General features: G+C 52.1%; 1 protein-coding gene across 8 annotated transcripts in view; it reads right to left on the reverse strand.

Annotated features, from left to right (window-relative positions):
* TOX2 (TOX high mobility group box family member 2) overlaps positions 1 to 21,282 on the reverse strand; it is a 113,666-nt gene extending 92,384 nt beyond the window's left edge. For 7 of the 8 annotated variants that reach the window (XM_059707020.1, XM_059707019.1, XM_059707026.1 and 4 more), the window contains exon 1: positions 21,121 to 21,282. In XM_059707020.1, the coding sequence (XP_059563003.1) occupies positions 21,121 to 21,219 (99 nt within the window). In that variant the 5' untranslated portion in view covers positions 21,220 to 21,282. Of the gene's footprint in view, positions 1 to 19,850; positions 20,091 to 21,120 lie in introns of those variants that run through there. The other variant, XM_059707022.1, reaches the window with a different exon arrangement.
* Positions 21,283 to 21,483: the final 201 nt, after the last annotated feature.

Consider the following 21,483-nt stretch of genomic DNA (forward strand, 5'->3'; position numbering starts at 1 on the left):
ATCGGTTAAATAATCACAGCTCTCTGCACAATGGAATACTAGGCAGTCATGAAAAATGACCGGCGTTTACTGATACAGAAAGAGGCCCAGATTTGCTTGTTGAATGCTGAACTGGCTCGCTGGAAACCAGAAACTCTGATAAGCGAAAAATATAACTGATAGTTAGAGAAAGCATGAAGGTAAAATTCCCTCGATTATCACTTATTCATTCACTCAACAAACACTTTCTGTTCCTCTGCCTACTCCCTATTCCATACAGGGCAACATGTGAACTGTCCTTGCCCTAAAAGACATACTTCCCAGCTCTCGTAAGCAGGTGAGAACTTATGATGTAAGGGAGGCAGTGCTCACAGCTACGGCCCCAGGGCCATCAGTTGACTGAGGACTTTACGAAAAGGGTGCCATTCAAGCTGGGATTCGAAGGAGGGACAGAGTTGGAAAGAGAGCAGGGAGGAAGCATGTTCAGAGGCAGAGGTGGGACAATAAGGGGCAAGTCGCTGCACTCTCCGTCACTCACTAAATGCGAGCAAGTGCAGGAAGCGAAGTCCGTGGGAGCCGAGCCTGGTGACAAGAGAGTCTGGATGTGATTCTGCCACATGTGCTGGAAGGAGGTAATCTGGGTTGTGACCATGCTGTCACAGGTGTGCAGTGACAGAGCAGTGTCCTGACCATGAGGCACTCACCCTGAGAGGGTGCCCCACCCCCCATGGGGCGGGCAGGGCTGGGCCAACTGCACCCACCTGGAATGCGCTTAATTAACTAAGGCTGAGGCAGCAGGACAAACCCCAGTGTGTGGGTTTCTTCATTCTGCACCATTTGGGCCAGGTACCCAATGCTGGGTGGAGGGGGTCCCAGCTCCACAGACCCTTGGCTCGGCTCCTTCTGGGGAGAAGCCAGGGAGGGGCCGTGCACCCTGATGGAACTCAGCACTTTTTAGTTTTAGTTTTAGTTTTTGGATTTTGAGGCAGTTCGATGGTTCAAAACAAAGAGAGATGACTCAGCTTCCTGTGGAGGAGCCACGGCCCTTTGGAGAAGATATTTCTGTTTTAATGCTTCTCTCATCTGGGCCAAAGAGGCAGCTCCTCCAGGCTGCCTGTTTTCTTGTTCAGCTGTTCCCAGAGGGAGGAGCAGGAACAGCAGCCAGGCTCGGGGTGTCGGACCCCCTGTGTTGGAATCCTGGCCCTAGTCCTACTCACGTAGAGGATCTGGACAAAGTTATACCCTCTCTGAGCCTGCGTTGATTTATCTTAAGGCTTCCTTTCAGGCTCTCTGTGTGAAGCAGCCATCGCCTTTGGAAAGGGTCTGGTACAGTGCCTGGTGCAAAGTAGGTGGACAATAAATATCACTCTTCATAACAACAGCCACTGGTGCTGAGGTTCTACTGTCCTGGACTATCTCATTTAATCCCCACTCTGCCCAGCACAAGTTCCCATTTTACAGATGAGGAAACTGAGGCTCAAAGCAATGAGTTGGCTTGAGTTCTATCTTCTCGTTCACGAGGGTCCATGCACATACCCCAGGCCAACTTAGAATTGAATCTGCGCAAGCTTTACCTTTCTGTCTGACTCTCTCTGCACCAGCAGCCACATGCCCGCCAGCCTCTCACTGTCTTTATCTGCAAAATGGGCACAATGTCTGAGGTTGTTGAAACCATCTAGTCAAGGCTTGATGAGAATAATTCCACGAAGAGCACAGAAACCTTCAACAATATCACATCATTGCTTCCTCTGGGACCAGGAGAGGCCAAACAAAAGCTGTGTTCTTCACATGCAACATCCAGGGGGTGGGGGGAGGGGGCAGGAAGCTGTTTGGAAAACCGCTCACAAGTCTAGAGAAAACCCAGAAGCTGAGACAGAGGTGTGAGCTCACACAGAAAAAGGAAAGGGCTTTTAAGTGGGCCACCATTCAGATGGCCACCCCGCGTCATGATAGTAACACAGGGTCTTTCAAACCTTTATCTGGTAACTCACGTAATTTTTTTTTAACTTGGTGCAGGTGAACACAAGGGAACCCAAGACAGTCAGAACCCAAGTTTCTAGCCCCTCCCCCCCACCCCGAAGCATATGCTGACAGAGCAACCTTAATAGAAACTGACTAATTTTAAACCCTGTGATTACCAGGGCTGATTTCCATGGAACCTTCCTTTCACAGCACCGAGAACCGCTCACGGGTGGTAATTGCCAAGTTCAATTTTAGCTCTGTCATACCCAACCATCGGTGCTAACTACGGTGGCTGCTTCCTTGCCAAGTAAGCTGGAAATAAAGTCGGCTTTGCTGCCTAATTTCACAATATTGTGATGCCTCCGTCGGCACCTGTAAGTGCTGAGAAACTACAAGCTTCTATTAAACAAATCTCACCCAAGGGAAGTGACTGAAGCCACTCTGCGTCCCGAAGGTGCCCCGCCAGGACCCTCACGCCCACTGGGACGCGGTGGCTGCTGAACCCCATGTGCCTCCTCGCTGAGCATGCCGAGCACCACAGGGCCATGCTGTGCGCCTGAGGACGCACCGAGCCTTGTCTCCCTTTATCCTCTGGCATCACCCCCTCCATCCCCACAGCCCTCCCAGAATTCGAATTCACACAGATGGTCAAACCAAAGGGGCCCTCATTCATCCTCCCACCCCACTACTCTGCGGGGCGTATGCACAACGCCGTGTGCCAGCTTCATTTTGTCAAACAGCCCCACTGGCCTTGGCATCTATCCTATTATTAAGCAGCTTCCAATACCCCCACCCCAACACATACACACACACACACACACACACACACACACACACACACACACACCCCTCCCCCTGCCTGGGTTCTGACAGCAGAACTGTACTCTGGGCAAGCCCGGGTGTGTTTGGGCTGACTTTGTGCTGACTTCAGTTTTTACCCAGAAACTGACAGGAGCTAGCTGTGACGGGGCACAGGGATGGGAACTCTGCCCTCAGGGGCCCACTACACAGCAGGCAGGCACCAGGTACTGTATACCCACGCCTTCCCCAGGACCAGCCAGAGAGGCAAGGGACCAGGGCCTCAGCCCCCTTTTTAAATCTGGGAGACCGAGGCCTGAGAACCTCCGCGAGGCTGGTGAGAGACATTTCTTTTAGCTTCAAATGCCAGTGAAGGCTGTGCTTCCTGTGAGAAGCCGCCAAGCCTCTTCTCCCAAAGGAAGAGATCATGCAGTAAACCCATTTCCCTTTTCACTTGTCCTCCAGGAAGCCCAGAGCCAGACTTGCAGGCCAGTTGCAAGAGCTGTAGAAGCCTGAGCCAACCTAGCTGCTTTCATTTCCCACCTAGAATTTGTTTGATTTTATATTTTCTTTGGCTCTAATTTTGTAAGGGATGATATATACTTTTATATCTCATACGCATTCTTATGAATAAGTGACCAAAAAGAAACAAGCCACGCCAAAAGCAAGACTCAGAGAAGTTAGGAAGGTGTCCCAAGGTCCCACAGCTGGCCCAGTGTGTTTGTCTACCTGGTGTTCTCCCATTTCCTTCCTCCCCTCCTCAACCAAAAATGCACTCTTTCCAGCCACAGTGGCTCTGAGCCCCCATTCACCCAAAGGCAGAGTGAAAACGAGTTCTGTAGCATGAAGACCCGGTTCAAACCCCAGCTCTGCCACCTACTAACCATGCCCCTTTGGTAAGGGTGAATGTCTCCGTTAAGTGGGATATTAATGCCACTCCCGCTCTGCATGTCTGTGGAGACTGCAGAGCCCACTGGCCTCGTGCCCTCCCTCCCACAGATTTCCAGCGTTTCACTGCCCGCCTCCAGCATCGTCCTGGCAACTCCTTCCAGGGTCTCAATCAAGAGATGACAGAGGGAGGGTGAGAGTGGGGGGTCGTGAGGGGGGGGATGTGCTCTAATTTATCTCATTCAAGACAGGCTTTCTGGAATGGGACTGAAAAATAAAATTAAATAATAAAATTTGAGGTTGATGTGAAACCCAAAGTCCGTATTTATCTTCCCAGAACTTCTCAGTCCTGTCTCGGGCAGGGTGGGAGGGCTGAGGTTTCCCCGTGGGCAGTCCCACTGCTAGGAGGCATCTGGTACAGGCCCTTCTCCTGGCCAGCGGGATGGGCTGCGGCCCCACGTGATACATCCCGGTTGCCATGGTTTCTGCTTATTCTGGGGAAGACAGCTTCTGGAACATCAGGGCCTGGTAAAGAGTGTTGGCTGCACTCTGACTGTCCACTCACCGAGGTCCCCACGCCGTCTCGACTGCACACAGGCTCAGCATCACTGGGACCTTGTTAGAAATGCAGAATCTCTGGCCCACCCCAGATCTACCGAGTCAGAATCCACGTTTTAACAAGACCTCATGCCAGTCACGGGCAAATTAAGGTTTGACAAGCTCTAGCTTGAGGTCGGTAGTTACCAGCCCACTGTGGAGGTCATCTAACTCGGATGGTATTAACCTGTCCATCATAGCTCACGTGGGTGTCACCCAACCCCGACCATCGACTGTGGAGGTGAGCCAGCTGATATGGACATAACCACCCGACCACCAGCGGTGTGACCTCCATGGTCCCGCTCTGGGTGAGTGTGAGTTCCTACATTACCGAGGTGGAAGCCCCATGTCCTTCTGGTTTGAGCTCCGAACCCACACACTTTTTACTCAGTCAACAAAATTCTACTTCTCTTCGAAGCCACAGAAACCAGTCCCAGTGTTTACAATAGTTAATTAAAGCCTTTACCTCTACCTCATTCTTTTTAAAAATATATTTTTATTGATTTCAGAGAGGAAGGGAGAAGGAGAGAGATACAAACACCGATGAAAGAGATACACTGATGGGCTTCTTCCCGCACACCCTCTACTGGGGATCAAGCCTGCAACCCGGGCACGTGCCCCGACCGGGAATTGAACCTGGGACCTCTTGGTCCATGGGACGACACTCAGTCCACTGAGCTACACCAGCCAGGCCGCTACCTCGTTCTTAAAGGACTCCACCCCCAGCACCAGATAGCTGGGTAGGGGGGAAAGGTTCCCCAAAAGCACCCCTGGGGGAGGTGCTGGAAAGAGGGGTGGATGGGCTCTCCAGGGCCCCACAGGATGCAGGGAGGGGGAGCAAGGCCGCTGACGTTCCTACCTGGAAGCAGCAGCTCCTGGCAGCCCTGAGTCAGACACCCCTCTTCAAGAGGCCCATCCCGCTTACCCCAGGGTGTGAGCCCCTGGCGCCCCCTCCACGGGAATGCTCATGACCTTTGCAAAACTGACTGCAATAACCAAGTCCTATGTGCTGAGCAGACCCCAGGGCCACCTCAGAGTCTGCAATAATCCAGACCTGTGTTTGGACAGGAGGCACCCTGCAAAGCTCGGTCAACTCTGCCTGTCGCCCGAGGAGGGAAGCGGTTCACCTTTTGCTAATCGCCCTAATTCATTTTTTATTATGAACTTTCCTGTTTTCTATTTGCCATCTGATTGAAGATATTACCAAAGGCATTTAAACAGCATCGGACTGTACCACAATGGCAAACATAACTCTTTTTATTGAAATCTGCATTAATGTACATATAATTCCCTCATCACAAAGACCTCCTGGTCCACAGGTGAGACTTAAGTGAAGGCAGATTTGGCGAGAGGTATATACACAATGGAGGGTTTTTCAACAGGTAATAAGCCATGCAGAAGGGTGCAATAAATCGGGCGCGTTCTCGTGCTATTGCTGAACACGTATGACCCTCTTGGAAAATGGCAGGACACCTTAACAAGAGCCATAAAAATGCTCACTCCTTTGACAGAGAAGCTCTGCTTCGGCCCATAGCCAACAGCCTGAGTGTTACCCCTGACACCCCATCTCTATAACACCCCCCATCCAACCCATCCCCAAATCGCATACATTCTCCCTCCTAATATCTCCCAAGCTTCTCCATGACCCTCCATTCCCACCCTCCACTACATGCCACACTGGGATGGGCCAACAGAGCTTTCCACGATGATGGGAGAGTTCTGTATCTCCATGGCCCACTAAGGGCTAGTCTAGAGGCAAGCATGTCAAACTCAAAGGCTAACACGGGCCAAATAAACAAGGTTTAAGTTATGTGGGCCACAAAAAAACAAAAGCTTTGATTTTCATAGAAATGTAGGTTTATTTCGATAGAGACATGCTGAATACAAAGGGCTGAAATAAATGAGTCATCGTTTTCATAAAATAATAGAGCATTTTAATAAAAATTAATATTTTTTCTTGAACATTAACTTACCAGACACTGAATAACTGCACAAATTAATAAGCGTAATGCAAATAAACCTATTTTTCTTGTTCTCTGAAAGCGAAATATTTCCTGTTGCACACACCAAACAAGTCAGTCCAAGACTAATGGCGTGTGGCAATCGGCTGCTAAAGTATTCGCTCGCTGCTAGTATTAGTGGAGAGAAATGGTGTGCCTGCGCGTAAGTCGTGTAAGGGAAATGAATGCAACACGATTATAGTAATCAGCCATTAGCGAACGTTGTAGTTCATTATTAATAATTGTATATAACAGGATATTGTAAAAATTAAGTTACGAAATTTTTATTGAAACGTTTCTTACATACCATTATATTGGCTGGGCCACAAAAATATTCATTGTGGGCCACGAGTTTGACATGCTTGCTATAGGAAGATGCCTGGTGCAACTGAGGAATGAAATCTGATTGGATAGGATTTTACATTTAAATCACCACATGTGGCTAGGGCTACCCTATCAGATAGGGCAACCCCAGCCATCACTGAGCCACTCCTATACCACAGTGATCACCGCACAACTGTCTTCCCACATCCACTCTTGCCCCATCCAGTGTTTCCCAAGGGGCAGCCACGAAGATTGCTCTGAAATGTAACACACCTCAACTCCCACCATCCTGGAGGTAAAGCCCAAGCTCCTGGACACGGCGTTCAAGGCCCCATCTCCTGGGGACAGAGAGCAGCCCAGCTCCTAGGGGGCCTCTGGTGCGCCAGGTGCTGGGGTGGGGCAAGGAGAGAGGCCTGCGGAGAGCAGCCACGGCCTCCTGAAGGGGGCGGCACTTGAGCAGAAATTTGAAAACATGTCTGTAGGAGTTTCCCAGGTGGAGGGTAAATGCTGAGACCAGAGGCAGTTACCCTTGCTCCCATAGATACACCCATGAGCAAACGGCAGAGCCCCGCCCTCGTGAAGCTGGTGGCGGGGGTGGGACATAAACACTAAACGTAATAAATAGGTAAGTTACACAGGTTGGAGGTTGGAGGGGAGAAGAGAAAGATGGGTAAGAGGCTTCTGGGGGACCAGGCTGGGGAGGAGCAGCTTGCAGCGTTAAATACTAAGCCAAGTGCCCAAGTAAACACTGTTCTTGAGTCTGCCTGGGGAAGAGTAACAAGTCACTTCTCCCCGTTTCCGAAACATAGCCTTCGTCACTTACCGTTTAATAAAAAGGAAGGGTGACCATTTTAGGAGAAATGTCCCCAAAAAGTGCTGCTTGCTCAACAGAAACTTCCTCACGGACTAGAGAGAGACTTGTGGTCCCTGAAGGCCACTCTGGCTGCGCCCCAGATACCCCAACCCAAGCCACCGGGAGTGACGCCTTCCCCTGCAAACGGCAAGGTCGCTAACCTTAGGGGACGGGAAGTGGACAAACAGGGTGGCTGTGCCGAGGCCCGCCAGCCCTGGCCCCGGGAGCCAAGCATTAAGAACCACAATGGTGAGGATTTCCAACATCAACCCTCTGGACTCCCGTTTCCGTTTTCTTCCTTGGGCTGGGCTGGAGGTGAGGCATGGTGTTCCAGTGTTAATTCACAGGTACTAGCACTTGCAGCCCCCAGGCACGGTGCCTCTCACACAGAGGTGTTTATGCCTCCTGGCAACGATGCCCAAATAAGTAAGGCCCAGAGAGGGTGAGGGCATTATTCCTGAACACACAGCCCGGGATATGTCACAGCGGCCATCTCTGGGAATTATAACCACCACCTTGATTCATTCATTCCGTCAACAGCTCTTTATTGAGCACCTACTACAAGCGGACACCATGCTAAGGTGCTGGGACTCAGGGATGCAGCAAACAAACACGACTCCAGTGGTTTGAAAGCTCACTGTCCTCAAGGCGGAGCAGACACCCAAGTAATCTCACCGATACCTCACACATGGGAGGAAAATACACTGGAGACTATGACAGAGAATCATGGGGGAACTGCACAGATTAGGGGGCCAGAGTCTTTGAGAAAGTAAGGAAAAAGCTTAGACCTGAAGGATGAGTAGGAGCCAGCCATGCCCGCAAAGGGAAGGGCATGTGCCAGGCCCTCGGGCAATAAAGAGTAGGGATGGGGGTATCTGGAAAACTACCCAGGCCTGGGGAGCTAGATTGGAATCAACAGGGGGAGGGCTGGCTTTGCTCAGCACGGTATCCCCAGCACAAAGCCTGGTGTGTTGGACAGGCTGGCAGAGCAGGCAGGGGCTAGATCACACAAGAATCCAGAGGCCAAGGAAGGCCTCTGATGTTATCTACACGCTAGGGGAAACCACGGGAAGGTTGTAAGCAGAGGTCGGATAGGTTGGTAAGAGTTCACCGAGCCACAAGGGAGACCCACTGGGCGGTACTGCCCAGAGAAATGACAGGATCCAATTTACACATCAGAAGGATCTCGATCGTGGAAGGATCTTGATCGTGGCCGGGATGGCTCCTCAGCTCATCCTGATGTGTGACTCGTGGTTACTAGATAGTAAATGCCCCCAATGCTAAGCATCCCCAGCCAGTATGTGGGAGGTGGCCGGCCACCTTTGAGAAAAGCAAGACAAAGCAGCAAATGACAGGACGTGTTGACAGGGCATCAGACAGATGCATGGCTGTCGGCAGATGGAAAATCGTCCCAGAGAACGCCTCAGCAGGGTCACGGCTTATTGTTAATGTCGAGCCATTAGGAAAACACAATTATGTGCTTCACTGATACTGTAAGACATAATCCAAGATAGCGTGCAAACATTTAGTGCTTCATCCAAGAGAGATGAGACAACTCACAGAAGAGCCCCGGGAGGAAATGCTTGTACTGCACAGGTGGGTGGCCAGGCCCTTCAGTATTAAAATCAAAGCCTGGCCCTTAGGCATCCATAGACATATTTTGAAAGGAAATTAAAAATGATCCCAGGTGCTTAAACATGCATTATTATCTCATTTAATTTCATAAACAGGGAAGCACTGTTAACCCCATTTTGTAGATGAGGAAACTGAGGTCCAGAGATATGAAGTAGCTTTCTAAATGCCCATGCTCCCCTCTCCAGCCTCATCACTTGACACTGTCATCTCTTCCTGTGCCTTTGCACATGCTGTTCCTTCTACCTGGAATGCTTTTCTCTACCTTCTTCATGTGGCAAATTCACCTTCAAATACAGGCCCATGTCTCCTCCTCTGAGAAGACCTCCCTGACTACTCCCAGCCTGGTGTGATGGCCCCGCACCCATTTGGAATTGCTTATTTTTGCCTGTCTCTCTATGAAGACAGTGGCTCCTCAGGAGCTAGGACCAGGTGTTAGTCACCTGCCCATGCCTGGCATCTAGCACACAGCCCTGCAGACAGCAGGCAGTGAATGTTCTTTGGGTAGCTGAACAAATGAATGAATAAGTGAAATAACTCATTAAGTTAAGGAAGCCAGGATTGGATCCGAGGCCAATGATCCCAAAGCATATCTCTTGGCCAGAATGTGTATGTATCTTCTATGGATCAACCAGGAACTGTACAGAAACATGGGATATATTACAAAACACACTGAGGGGTTCGTTCCTCCAAATAGAGGCCAAAAAGCACCACCCCTCGGGAGAAAGAGAATGCGAATCTGAGTAAAAAGCTGACCAAACCCTTTTCCCTTTTGCACAAGAATTTCACCTTTGTTATTGCCTAGCATAATTCCCCTGGAAATCTGATGAAGTTGGGATGTTAACTACGTTACTAGGCAACTCTGTTTATGTAAAAATGACCCCTGGTTGGTAAGTTGCATCTAGACTGGAAGAAACTATAAATAAATTATAAATATCTGATAAAGAAGCCACGCTTTAGGTTTTCCTGAGCACAGTGACTCTTGAAACTGGCACGCCCCTTGCAGGGACCCTTAAAGGAAAGAGAATGAAACTGCACCAAACAGGAGTCCTCTGGGGAATAAGCCAGGGTGGCTTCCCAACTCACCCTCTGTGGGTCTCGTTCCCTTGCCCCTGAACTAAAACCTGGAATGGGGGTGGGGAGCCTGCAAAGATGCACGCCCGGCCCCCTCTGTGGGCGACTGCAGAGACCGAGGAGCAATCATGTGCTCTGCTGGCAGGTGCTGATTCCTGTCCCAGCTCCTTGGAGGAGACAGGTCCCAAGTGTCACCTGTGTGAGTCTTGTGAGTCTGAATGTTTAATGGGACCTTAAAGCGTCCCTGTGGGAGCTGCAGTGAGACAAAAGGGAACCAATACAGGAGAGAAAAGAGACCTTCCCAGCCAGAAGCACTACACCTATTCTGAACTGGGAAGCTCCTTGGACTCTATTGTTTATTTAAAAAAAACTGGGATGGAGCCCACACTCGCTGTCCTTCGAGGGGCCTCAATGGCCTGAATAGCACCTGGCAGCAGGAATGAGGGAGGGGACGACTTACTTGATGTCCCAGAGGCCTCACCACAATCTGAGATGCAAGTGAAGGTCACGTGAGGAAACAGGGGCTCCATGAACTTAAGTGACAGGTCCAAAGCCACACAGCCTGCAAGTGCCAGGTGAGGAACCCAGGCACTTCCACTGAACTCGAAAGTCACATTGGAATCCACTATCTGGTTTTGCATAAAAATTAACTTACAGCTCAGGAAGACTTATAGTACAGAGAAAGCATGGGGGTGGAGGGATATTTTTAAAGAATATAGGTAGTACCCAATAGGCACTTGATAAATTTGCAGAATAAATTAGCGACAAAAGGCCCAGGGTCCATCTTCCACATTATCAAGTTCAGTTCAAGCCAAAGCACAGCACAACGGAACAGCGGAGTGTATGCATGAGATTGATCCTGGGCGATGTTCCTGGGTTGGATTCACTTCCAACAAGTCTCTAAATCATTCCTGCAAATTAGGCCCCACTCTGAGATAAGCACGTATTAATTAGCTCTAATGTGGAGGCACTCTATTAGCAAATGATGTTTGTAGTTGAAAACCAAGGCGGGGGGCCTAGCTGGGAACCCCCTGGGCCCTGGAAGAGCCAATGCACCAACAGCAAAAACAAGGGCAAGCTGACCCCACTCCTCCACCCCTGCAGAGGGTGGCGCTCCTGGCACCTGGCGGGTGGAGGCTGCAGGGCAGAGGGGCAGAGCGCGCACAGGCCAAGCCCAGCTCTGCTGACCACTCCTCTGCCGCTTTTTGAAACCTGACCCATTTGGAGCTCACCCACAAAATGGGGACATATGTGCCTATCATAGTTCTTATGAAGACTTAATGAGATAATACGAGTGAATGTACCTGAGATGTGGTGAGAGCTCAGAGAATAATCTGTGCTTATTTCTATCCCACTTTTCTCCATAAAATAGAATACATTTTAAAAATTAAAATCCATTAGCGGGGACTTTTAGTTCAAGATGGCAGATACAGCACATACATTTTACCTCTCCTCTCTTCTAGACCCCCACTTTTCCCCTTTATTGTCTAATTTCTTATTTCTGTGTATCTTATGGAGAACAAAAAACAATTTTTGTTGTTGTTAATCCTCACACAAGGATATTTTTTTCCATTGATATGTTTAAAGAGACTGGAGAGGGAGAGAGAAAGAAACATGGATATGAGAGAGACACATCTACTGGTTGCCTCCCACACACACCCTGACCTGGGGCTGGGGATCAAGCCTGCAACCCAGGTACGTGCCCTTGACCAGGAATCGAACTCACAACCCTCTGGTCCACAGGCTGACACTCTAACCACTGAGAAAACCGGCCAGGATCAAAAACACAATTTTTAAAATAAAGAATGGGGATACTCAGTATAAAAGGGGGAAATGATAGAAGAATGAAATGCAATCAGGAGTGAGTAATGAGCAAAAGATGTGCCATGATATCCTGTAATTATGGCTCCAAGGGACCCACTCTTTTGCCTCTGACCTTCCTGGGAGCTCAGAGATGGTGAAGGGCAAAGCCATGGACACTGACCTACATCAAGGCGGAGGCAGGGCAAAGAGCCTCTTGTTGAAGAATGTGACAGGACTCCAGCCCCAAGAGAAAGCCATGCTGCCCTGCCCAGAGGTGACCCCCTGAGGCATGTCCCAGAAGCTCATCAGAAACCAGTCTGGAGTCCTCCGCACCACACAGGAAAATGTGACATCACAGCCCAAGAATCTAGACTCCTTCCATGGACTGTTAGGAGAATCTCCTTGGGCCCCAGAAAATTCCATTGTGATCTTTTTCACTCCACTCAGACCTGAGAAGCAGTTATCCTGCAGCTCTCACTCACGCCATGAAATAGAGAAGAACCTTCAGTGAGTGACTCATGGTTCTTGGAAACAAGGGGAAGGTGAGTCTTCTCCCCAAGATGCATCCCCTTGATATGGTGGCGCTCCCCTTTCTATGCATTCATCCCCCAACTGCTGGGAATGTCATCGCTGGGCTCAGAGCTATAGCTTCCACTGGGAACTGCTCCCTGCCACAGGGAACTATCACAGCCACTGACAGGGAGGGCAAGAATCTAAGGCATGGGCAGCCCCCTGGCCTCCATTTGGGACAACTCTGAAGAGCCGGCCTAGCTCCAGAGCTCCCGGTGAGATGCCTTCATTGGTTACCACATCCTGGGCCAGCATCTCCCTCTGATCAGTTAAGCTTTCCTCACTCCCTTAGAGGTGCACCTCCTAAGAGCATCCCCCCAAAGAAACCTCCCACAGCAACTCTCCAACTGAGTCTGTGTCCAGGGAACCCAATGTAGGAGTCTCTCCAAGGTGAAGGAGACTCCCCCATGACCTGCAGGCGGCCTGAAGGAGGCAGGAGTCTCCGGGATACCTGACCATGTCCCCGCCAGAGCTGCATGCCCAAGCCAGCAGTACATCCCTGTGGCCCTACGGCAAGGAGGGACAACCCTCCCATAATCTAGTCTAGAGCCGTGTTCTCTAAGTGTGCCTCCCAGCCCTGCAGCACTGGCATCATTGACTAGTTAGCAGAGCGCATTTTCAGGCCCTCCTCAGCCCTGCTGAGAACTCTGAGGTTGGGGCCCAGCAATCTGTGTTCTAACTGCCCTCTGTTGCACTAAAGCAGAGCATCCCTGGCTACTGAGGAAAGTCAAACACAAGTTATTAAACTTTCCCATCAGCAGGAGACCAAGGCACAGTTGCTGACAACAGTCTGAATCCAGCAACAGCAAACACTCCATACCTGCACCACACTTCGGGCTCCAAGGAACTCTGCTACTTAAAACTCCCCAGTCTGGCCTGAGCCATTCTTCACGATGGTCTCTGCTGGTGTCCCAGCTCCCTGCAGGCAGGCCTCCCCACCCTAGGCTGACAGTAACCCCAGACCACCCTCCAAGCCACCTTGGAACGGCTGCTCCCTCTACCTAGAATGCCCTTCCACCACTCCACACCCGCCCCCATGTGGCCTCTTGGCATTTCTTGTAAGACTCTGCCCTGTGAAGCCTTCCCACGCCCCTGGCACTGTCGCTTCCCCAGACAAGTATATGTTTAATTATGAATTTTGAGTTACATATAAAATGAAAAACAAATTACAGATCCACGCAGCCTTTCATCCAGGAAGGACAAGTTTCCCCTTGAGTCACTGAGCCTTCGGAACATGGCTGAAACCCCCAGCACACAGTAGGCACTCAATAAAGACCTGTTGAACACCTGTAAACCAGCAGCAAACAGGTAATTACATATTGGAAAATTGCAACGTTGTTCATTCTAGCAGACACCAGAAATCACAACTGTACAAGAGCAAGTTTAAGCTTCAGGATAATTGATCAGAATTTATTACCCTGTGTTACACCACATGTTTTCGTAAGATATAAAATTACAATTTACCACGACTCATTAAGTTAATAATTACTTACCATATGTTTTTACTGCTGCTCCTAACCATGCTGAAAAACCACTGTGTAGGTTTTGGGTCCATGTAAACAAGATGACTGTCAACCACATGGAGAATTTACTGACAGAGAGACACAGAACTAAAATACTGGAGAGGAAGCAAGAACCCTAAACCTCTGCCACTCTCATCACCTTTGCTGTCTACTTTGCCTGCACCACGCTTCCTAGATCTGTGGTTCTCAAATCGGGGCGATCTTCTCCCCCAGGGGCTACTTGGCAAAGTCTGGAGACATTTTTGGTTTCCATGACTAGAGAGGGGCTGCTCCTGGCATCTCGTTGATGGAGACCAGGGCTGCTATAAAACATCCTATCATACATGGGGTGACCGCCACAACAAGGAGCTATCAGGTCTAAAATGTCAATGTGCCGAGGCTGGGAAACACTGTTCTAAATTAAAGGGAACTCCCGTATCTGCTACTTCAATCTGAGCTTCCTAGCAATACTATGAAGACGGCATTCGGGCCCCTGGTACAGATGAGGAAACTGAGACCTGCAGTGGCTACGTGATGTGCACGGGTCACCAGTCCACGCCAGTGAACGGGGCAGCTTCGACGTGAACCAGTCTTCTCTGCCTCCCCTCCCACACAGATTCAGGAAGGGAACAGAAAGGCGCAGAGGAAATGAGCAGCTCCCTGTCCATTCATAATCCTGAACAGTCCAACAGGAGACCTCTTAAATCAGAGGCTCGGGAAAACCCAATCCAGAGGCCAAGGCTTGGAAACACCTGATGTGAGGAGGCCACCCTGCACTGGGGGGATGGCCCGTCCTCCAGCAGCCCTCGCTGAAACTAGGCTCCCCTGGCCTTTTAACTTTCAATCGCGCTGCTCTTTGTGAATAGAAATGAACGCATTTCCTGCTGGGCTACGTGCTGTACGTGCCTGATTTCCAACCCTCTTAGCAGGCAGCCCCACAGGGGGCAGGGGGTTGATGTGCCCATTCTGCAGAAGAGGACACTGAAGCACAGGGAGCTTATTGACTTTCCTGTGCTGACCATGGTCAGGCAGCAGGCAAACCCAGGTCTGCCGGGCTCCAGAACATACGCTGCCTTCCTATTCTGAGACCAGTTCTAGTAAATCAGAGAAGCAAAACAGATGGCCCTATGGAGTCACACAGAGTTGGCAGTCACACTGTAGGAGAGTCCTTGAGACAAGGTTGTGGCCTGGGGCGTTATCCTGCATGCACAGACTCAAATCTGCTCATCCCGACGCACTGGCTGCTCCCTGTGCTGGGCTCTGTCCCGGGGGTCTTCTCTATCAGGGATGGCCCCCTAAGAATGATAGGTCCGCCAAAAGATAGCTGGCCCCAGCCCTGTTGTAGACTCAATGTGCTCACCACAAAGTCTTCAGATTATGAGCCAAACAGATGCTAAGTTCCTCAAGCCACAGGGTACAACAGGCTACCCTGAATTCATTCATTCATTCATTCATTCATTCAGTAAATACGGGGTGGGACAAAAGTGAGTTTACAGTTGTGAATATGGGAAACCGAGTTTATTCTTTTATTATTATTGATTAATTATGAACAACTATAAACCGACTTTTGCCCACCCTGTACTTATTGAGCACTTATGTGCCAGACTTATGGGGATACAAAAGTTAAGGTAGAGTTAGTGGTGACTGCCCTGTGAGGACTCATCATCATCCTCTTCCTTGCTGGGTACACTACAACAGTTATAAAAGACATGCCCAGCCTTTATTTCCTTATGTTTCCACACCACAGCTCCCCATCTCACTAGGCTCATAGTCACTGATTTGCTCAAAGAAGGCCACTGCCATGCTCAGGGTCAGCCAGTAGACTGGGGGCAGCAGTACCAGGCCTGGGCTACCCCTCCTGAGATTGGTAAGGTACAGAAGTGTGATTCTAGAGGATCCTTCAGGACAGGCTGGAGGAGGAGCTATAGATGGAAAGTGAAAAAGAACCCCCTAACAGAGATGCAGGCATCCTTCCAGAATTCCCTGGGACCCGCCATCTCAGCTCAGAGCTCACCTGGCCCAGGGCTCTTTCCACATCCCACCCACATCCACCTGCACCCCTGCAGAAAGCAGCTGTGGGGACCTCACCCAGCAGGGACACTGAGCAGGCCCCACGTATCTCCAGTCCAGATAAGGTGGGAATAGCAATTCCGACTTCATGGATTTTTATCACAGGGGACGCCATCATTCATAGCCAAACTTGTGCAGATCCCATCCAGGTACAAGATGCTGTTTCCAGAGCTGTGTGGGTGGGTGAAGAGTTGACTCATTCACGCACCAGCACATATTTCCTGAATAATTATGGGTCAGGCACTGTGCCAGGTGCTGGGCATGGTTCTTGCCTGCTGGGAGCCCACAAACAACCAAACCATTACTACCTACAGCGTGGTTGCTGGACCAGCAGCAGCCTCACCTGGGAGCTCATTAAACATGCACGTTCTCAGGACCCCAGCCCAACTGAATCAGAATCTCTGGTGGGGGAGCCCAGAAATCTGTTTTTAAAATCTTGCCAGATGATTTTTTAAAAAAATCTTGAGAGAGAGAGAGAGAGAGAGAGAGAGAGGAATATCGATGTGAAAGAGAAACATCGATCAGCTGCTTCCTGCACACCCACTACCAGGGATCAAGCCAGCAACCTGGGCACGTGCCCTGACTAGAAATAGAATCGGCAACCTTTTGGTGCACAGGACGATGTCCAACCAACTGAGTCACACCAGCCAGGGCCAGGTGATTCTTGACGTGTACAGAAATCTGAGAACCACTGGTTGAGACCAGAAGGCTTTCCCCAACCTCCCTACTTGCAAACCAGCACCTGGCCTTGGCACTCCTAACCCTCTTCCTGGCTTCATTTTCTCCATAACTGTATTGCCATTGGTCACAATACCACACATTTCACCCATATACTTATGACTTCCATACTATATATCAGCTCCAGGGGGCAGCGATCTGAGTTTGTTCAATGCTCTAGCATCGATTGCCCAGCACAGTGCCTAGCACAGAGAGATGCCCAATAACTGTTGATTGATTGATGGATGGCAGAACATGCTGAATCCCATGCAGTACCAGTTTGGGGTAGCACGGAGAAGAAAGAAGGTGGTTGGCCATGGATCACTGCATGGGAAAAAGTCATACCCAGGGTGGCCTTGAAGGATGTTTGGAGCAGTGATGAAAGATGCTTAAAACACAGATGCTAAGCCTCTTACCAGGATAGGTTCCAGGTGGTTGGTACCATCACTATGTAATTCATAGCTGGCATGTACCAAGGACTATCCTAGCTTACATCCTCATTTAACCCTCCCAAACCTCCGAGGCAGGCAATGTTGTCTTTGGGAGAACAACGAAGCTCAGAGATATTAAATTATTTGTCCCACCCACAAAAATACTTGTATTAGAATGTTCACTTTATTTATAATAGCTCAGTCTGGAAACAAACCCAATATCTATCATCAGGTGAACAGACAATGCAATTGTGCTATATCATACAATGTAATATAACTTAGCCATAAAATGGAACAAACTATGGATAGACACCATACAATGAATCTTAAAGACACTGTGTTGAGCAAAAAGAAGCCAGACAAAAATATATGTGCTGCAAATGAAGTTCTAAAACTTAAATATACTTCGTACACTTAAACTGAACTTGAACAAAGCTTGATAAGAGAAGTCAGATATGCAGTTTCTTCTAGAGGAGGGGTAAGGGGTATATAAACTAGAAAGGAGTATGAGGGAACTTTCTGGGATGATGGAAATGCTTCTACTAGTATATCTGGAATGGGATGGTGGTTGCCATCAAAACCACTGTCCACTTAAAAATTTGCATTTTATAGTATGTAAATCATATCCCAACAAAAAATGAGCTAAGAAACCATTCGCCCTGGGTCACAAAGACACAATGGAGGTTTGAACCCAGGTTTGCCCAAACCAATGGCCTTTACATACGTCTGCCCTAGTGGAGCAGGGAGCCTCAGGCCATGCCCAGTGTGGTGAAGTGCCCTGCCAAAATCTGAATGAAGGGTATTCACAGTTACCCTAGGAAGGCTGTCACAGCTCCCCAGTCCCCCAACCACAACAGAGACTTGTGGGGAGGCCAGATGAGTGTCAAGCGGGGAGTCAAGAAACCTGCGTTCAGGCCTCAGCTCTGTTCTCTTCTTGCTATGTAACCCCTGAGTAAACTACTCCATGACTCAGTTTCCCTTCTGTGAAGCAAGGAAGGAGGGGATCGATGGTTCCCAGAATGGTGCCCCAGATCCTAGGGGCCACAGGACCACAAGCACCTCTGCTCACCAAGGACTGTTATTTTATATGCAATAAGTAATGTGCCTGCCTCACATCTTGGTAAACTATTTTTTTAAATGCATGCTAATATTATTGATTAATAAAATACACATCTAAAGCAAAAATAAAACCATAGCAGCGTTTTGCCATTGTGTATTTTCTCAAACAGGAGATACCAAAAGAACAGCCACTGCTCATGACTTTGGTTTAAAGAGGCTGGAATCTCTGTGTAGAGGATCGCTAAGGGGACAGTCACCAAGGGAACAGTCGCCAAGGGCCCTTCCAGGTCAACTGCGCAGTGATTGTCCGGTATCACTTGGGCAAATGCTTGCCCTTGTGTTTCTCAGGCCTGGGTCCCTCGGGGACAAGCCTATTGTCTGGACACCAAGGACCCAGCCCCCAGTGTGCGGCCTATGTCCTGGTTCTGCAGCCCCATCTACGGCCCCTAAGTGTGGCCACGGCGGTTCTGACAGTGACCAGCTGAAGGAGGGAGCCTGGGCATTTCCCTCCCCATCAGCTTCTGGTCAACGCCCCATCCCCCAACCACCACTACGGAAGGCCCCAGTCCACCTGGGATCTGCTTCTAACAGGCCTCTGACCCACCCCTAGCTGAGCCAAGTGACTTGCCATGCCTCCCATGCCACAAGCCTGAAGGACCGAGAAGCATGTCGCACATCCAAGTGCAAGGTCAGACCTTTCTTTCCCCCATCCTCCTGGCTCAGCTGGCCACCCTCCTCCACCTGGACACACCCTCAGCCCTGGGACAGGTGTGGGTCCTAGACCACAGACAGAAGCCAGAATCACCAGTTTCTCATTCCCTGTGCCTTTCCCTCCCGGCCAGGGTTTTCACACGGGTTCCTGGTGCTGAGTCAGAGCTTTACAGAGCATCAGGATAGAGCAGGGCCTTGGCTGAGTGCCGCCTCCCAAAGGCTCCCACACGGGACTGCCCTGCTCTACAGAAACACCAGCCCCCAAAGGAGGACTCCCTGGATGAGGGACACCCACCCACCGAGACTCTGAGGCACAAATTCCCAGTCCCCAGACGTATCCCCAAACCAGAGGCTGGAGCCTTGCCAACTTCATATTTTAAAAAATAACAAAACCAAGGGCAGAAGACAGACCAGCTGCCCCCACACCTAACTGTCGTCTCCTCCCTGAAGACTCCACTTGCTACTTTTAATCAATTTTTCCTCCATCAGATTGGAAACAGCCAGAGAACCAGCCTTCTCCTCAGGACACACACCATCCCCCTCTTTGGCTTCCAACTTTGCCGGTCACCGGACAAAAGATAATCACCGCCATCCTGGAGAGCCCTCACTAGCCGCCCACCCCCACCCCGACCCCCTCCCCCAGGCCGCCCCAGGCCCTATGGCCCCAACCCCACGTCCCGCCAGGGGCAAACTGCGGAGGGCTTTGCCAGGGCTCCTCCAGCCGCTCCCCAGGGCCTCGGGACGCACTCAGAGGCCCGGCCGAGGGAGCCCCGCGTGCCACAGCACCCCCCCACAGCCAGCGGCCGGAGGAAAAGCCAGGGGGTGGGGTGGGGTTTAGACCCTGGCAGGGCCGCGATCCCACCGCCCGACGCGCACTCACCGAGCAGCGCCACGGAGCCCGCGCATCTGCGCCAGGGCCGCGGGGAAACCCACGCGCGCCGTTCAATCCGGGCTCCGAGTGACGAAGAGCCGCGCTCGACTCCAGCCGGCCCCGGACAGATGCACCGACCCGCGGACGCACGGACAGTCTCGCTCCTAACTAAGTTTTAAAGTTTCCTCCCGGGCGAAGGAAGAGACGCAGAGGGCGCAGGTGCACCTAACGGACCCGGGCTGCGGGGCGTGGGGAGCGCGAGTGGACGCCTCCTGTCCTGGGCTCCAGACATGCATCGCTGCGGGAACCTGGCGGAGGTGGGGGGAGCGGGTCTAGTGAGGGCAGGGCGGCGCCCCCCACGGCAGCCCGGGCCTGGAGGGACGCCGTGCCCGGCTCAGGGAGGGAGCAGGCCTGGATTGGCCATTGCAAACTCGGAATCCGAGGCCCGCCGGGCAGGAACAGCCAATTAGTCAGCGGCCCAATTAGTGCGCCGCGAAGCCCGAGAAGTTGGACCCCGACGCGCGAGGGTGGCTGACCCGGTGGGGGAGGGGCGGCGCGGGGCTGCGGCTGCGGCTGCGGCTGCCCCTGCGTGACCGCGTGTAGCAGTGGCCGTCAGAGCGGTCAGTGTGCCCGAGGGTCACCGTCCCTGGGCGGCTGTGCGCGGCGGTGTGTGCCCGTGGGAGTCGTCGGGAGTGCGAGCGTTTGGCTGTCGGAGCGCCTTCTTTGTGTGACCGTCCCCAGTTGTGGCTGGGCGTGACCGCGGGCGGGCGGGCGGGCGGGCGGGCGTGGAGCGAGGTGTGTGGCGTGCGGGTGACTTGCGCGCGGCGGTGTGACCGTGTGTGCATGTGGGCGAGGGGCGCGTGTCACTGTGCGTGACTGCCAGGGTGGCTCGGGCGGGACGGCGAGGCTGCAGGCGGGTGCGTGGCTGTCGGTGTGACCGCGGGTCCGCTGGTGAATGAATGGAGGCTGTCGGGGGGCATGGGTACTCGCGAGTGTCCCTGTCGTCGCGTGAGCGCCTGTCGGGGTGACTTCTGCCTGTGATGAGAGCAACTCGGGGCGTGAGTGTCACCGCAGGGATCCGTGCGAGCGGCGTGTGCCCGTCGGCGGGGCTGCGGTGTGCGCCTCTCCGCGCGTGGGCGCCGCCGGCACCCCCCTCCCCCGCGTGCGTCCCCGAGAGGACGCCGCCAGGTGACTCCAGCCCGGGCTCCAGCCCGGGGCGCTCGGGCTTCGGCCGGGTCCGAAGGCGCGGGCCGCCCCCCGCGGGCCCCCACCGCCCTACCTTGCCGCAGTGGTAGTAGTCCAGGTGCGCCAGGCCGGCCGGCTCGGCCCCGGGCCGCGCGCCCACCGGGGGCGCCGAGGGGTACAGGCGGACGTCCATGGCGGGCGCGGCGGCGGCGGCTCCGCGGGCAGTGCCTGGGCGGGCGGCGGGCGGCGGGTGGGAGTCGGTGTGAGAGCGGGTGTGCGAGCGTGGGGGGCGGGCCGGGGGCGGTGCCCGGCAGAGCGCCCCGCCCCGCCCCGCCCCGCCCCCGCCCCCGCCCGCGCGCGCGCTATTGTTCCGGCCTCGGGCGCCGCCGGGGGCAGGGGGCCGGGGCCGGGGCGCGGAGGTGAGGCCCCTCCTCCTGGCCGGGCCACCGAAGGGTCC

The sequence above is a fragment of the Myotis daubentonii genome, chromosome 8 (assembly GCF_963259705.1).
Source record: "Myotis daubentonii chromosome 8, mMyoDau2.1, whole genome shotgun sequence".
NCBI classification, from domain to species: domain Eukaryota; kingdom Metazoa; phylum Chordata; class Mammalia; order Chiroptera; family Vespertilionidae; genus Myotis; species Myotis daubentonii.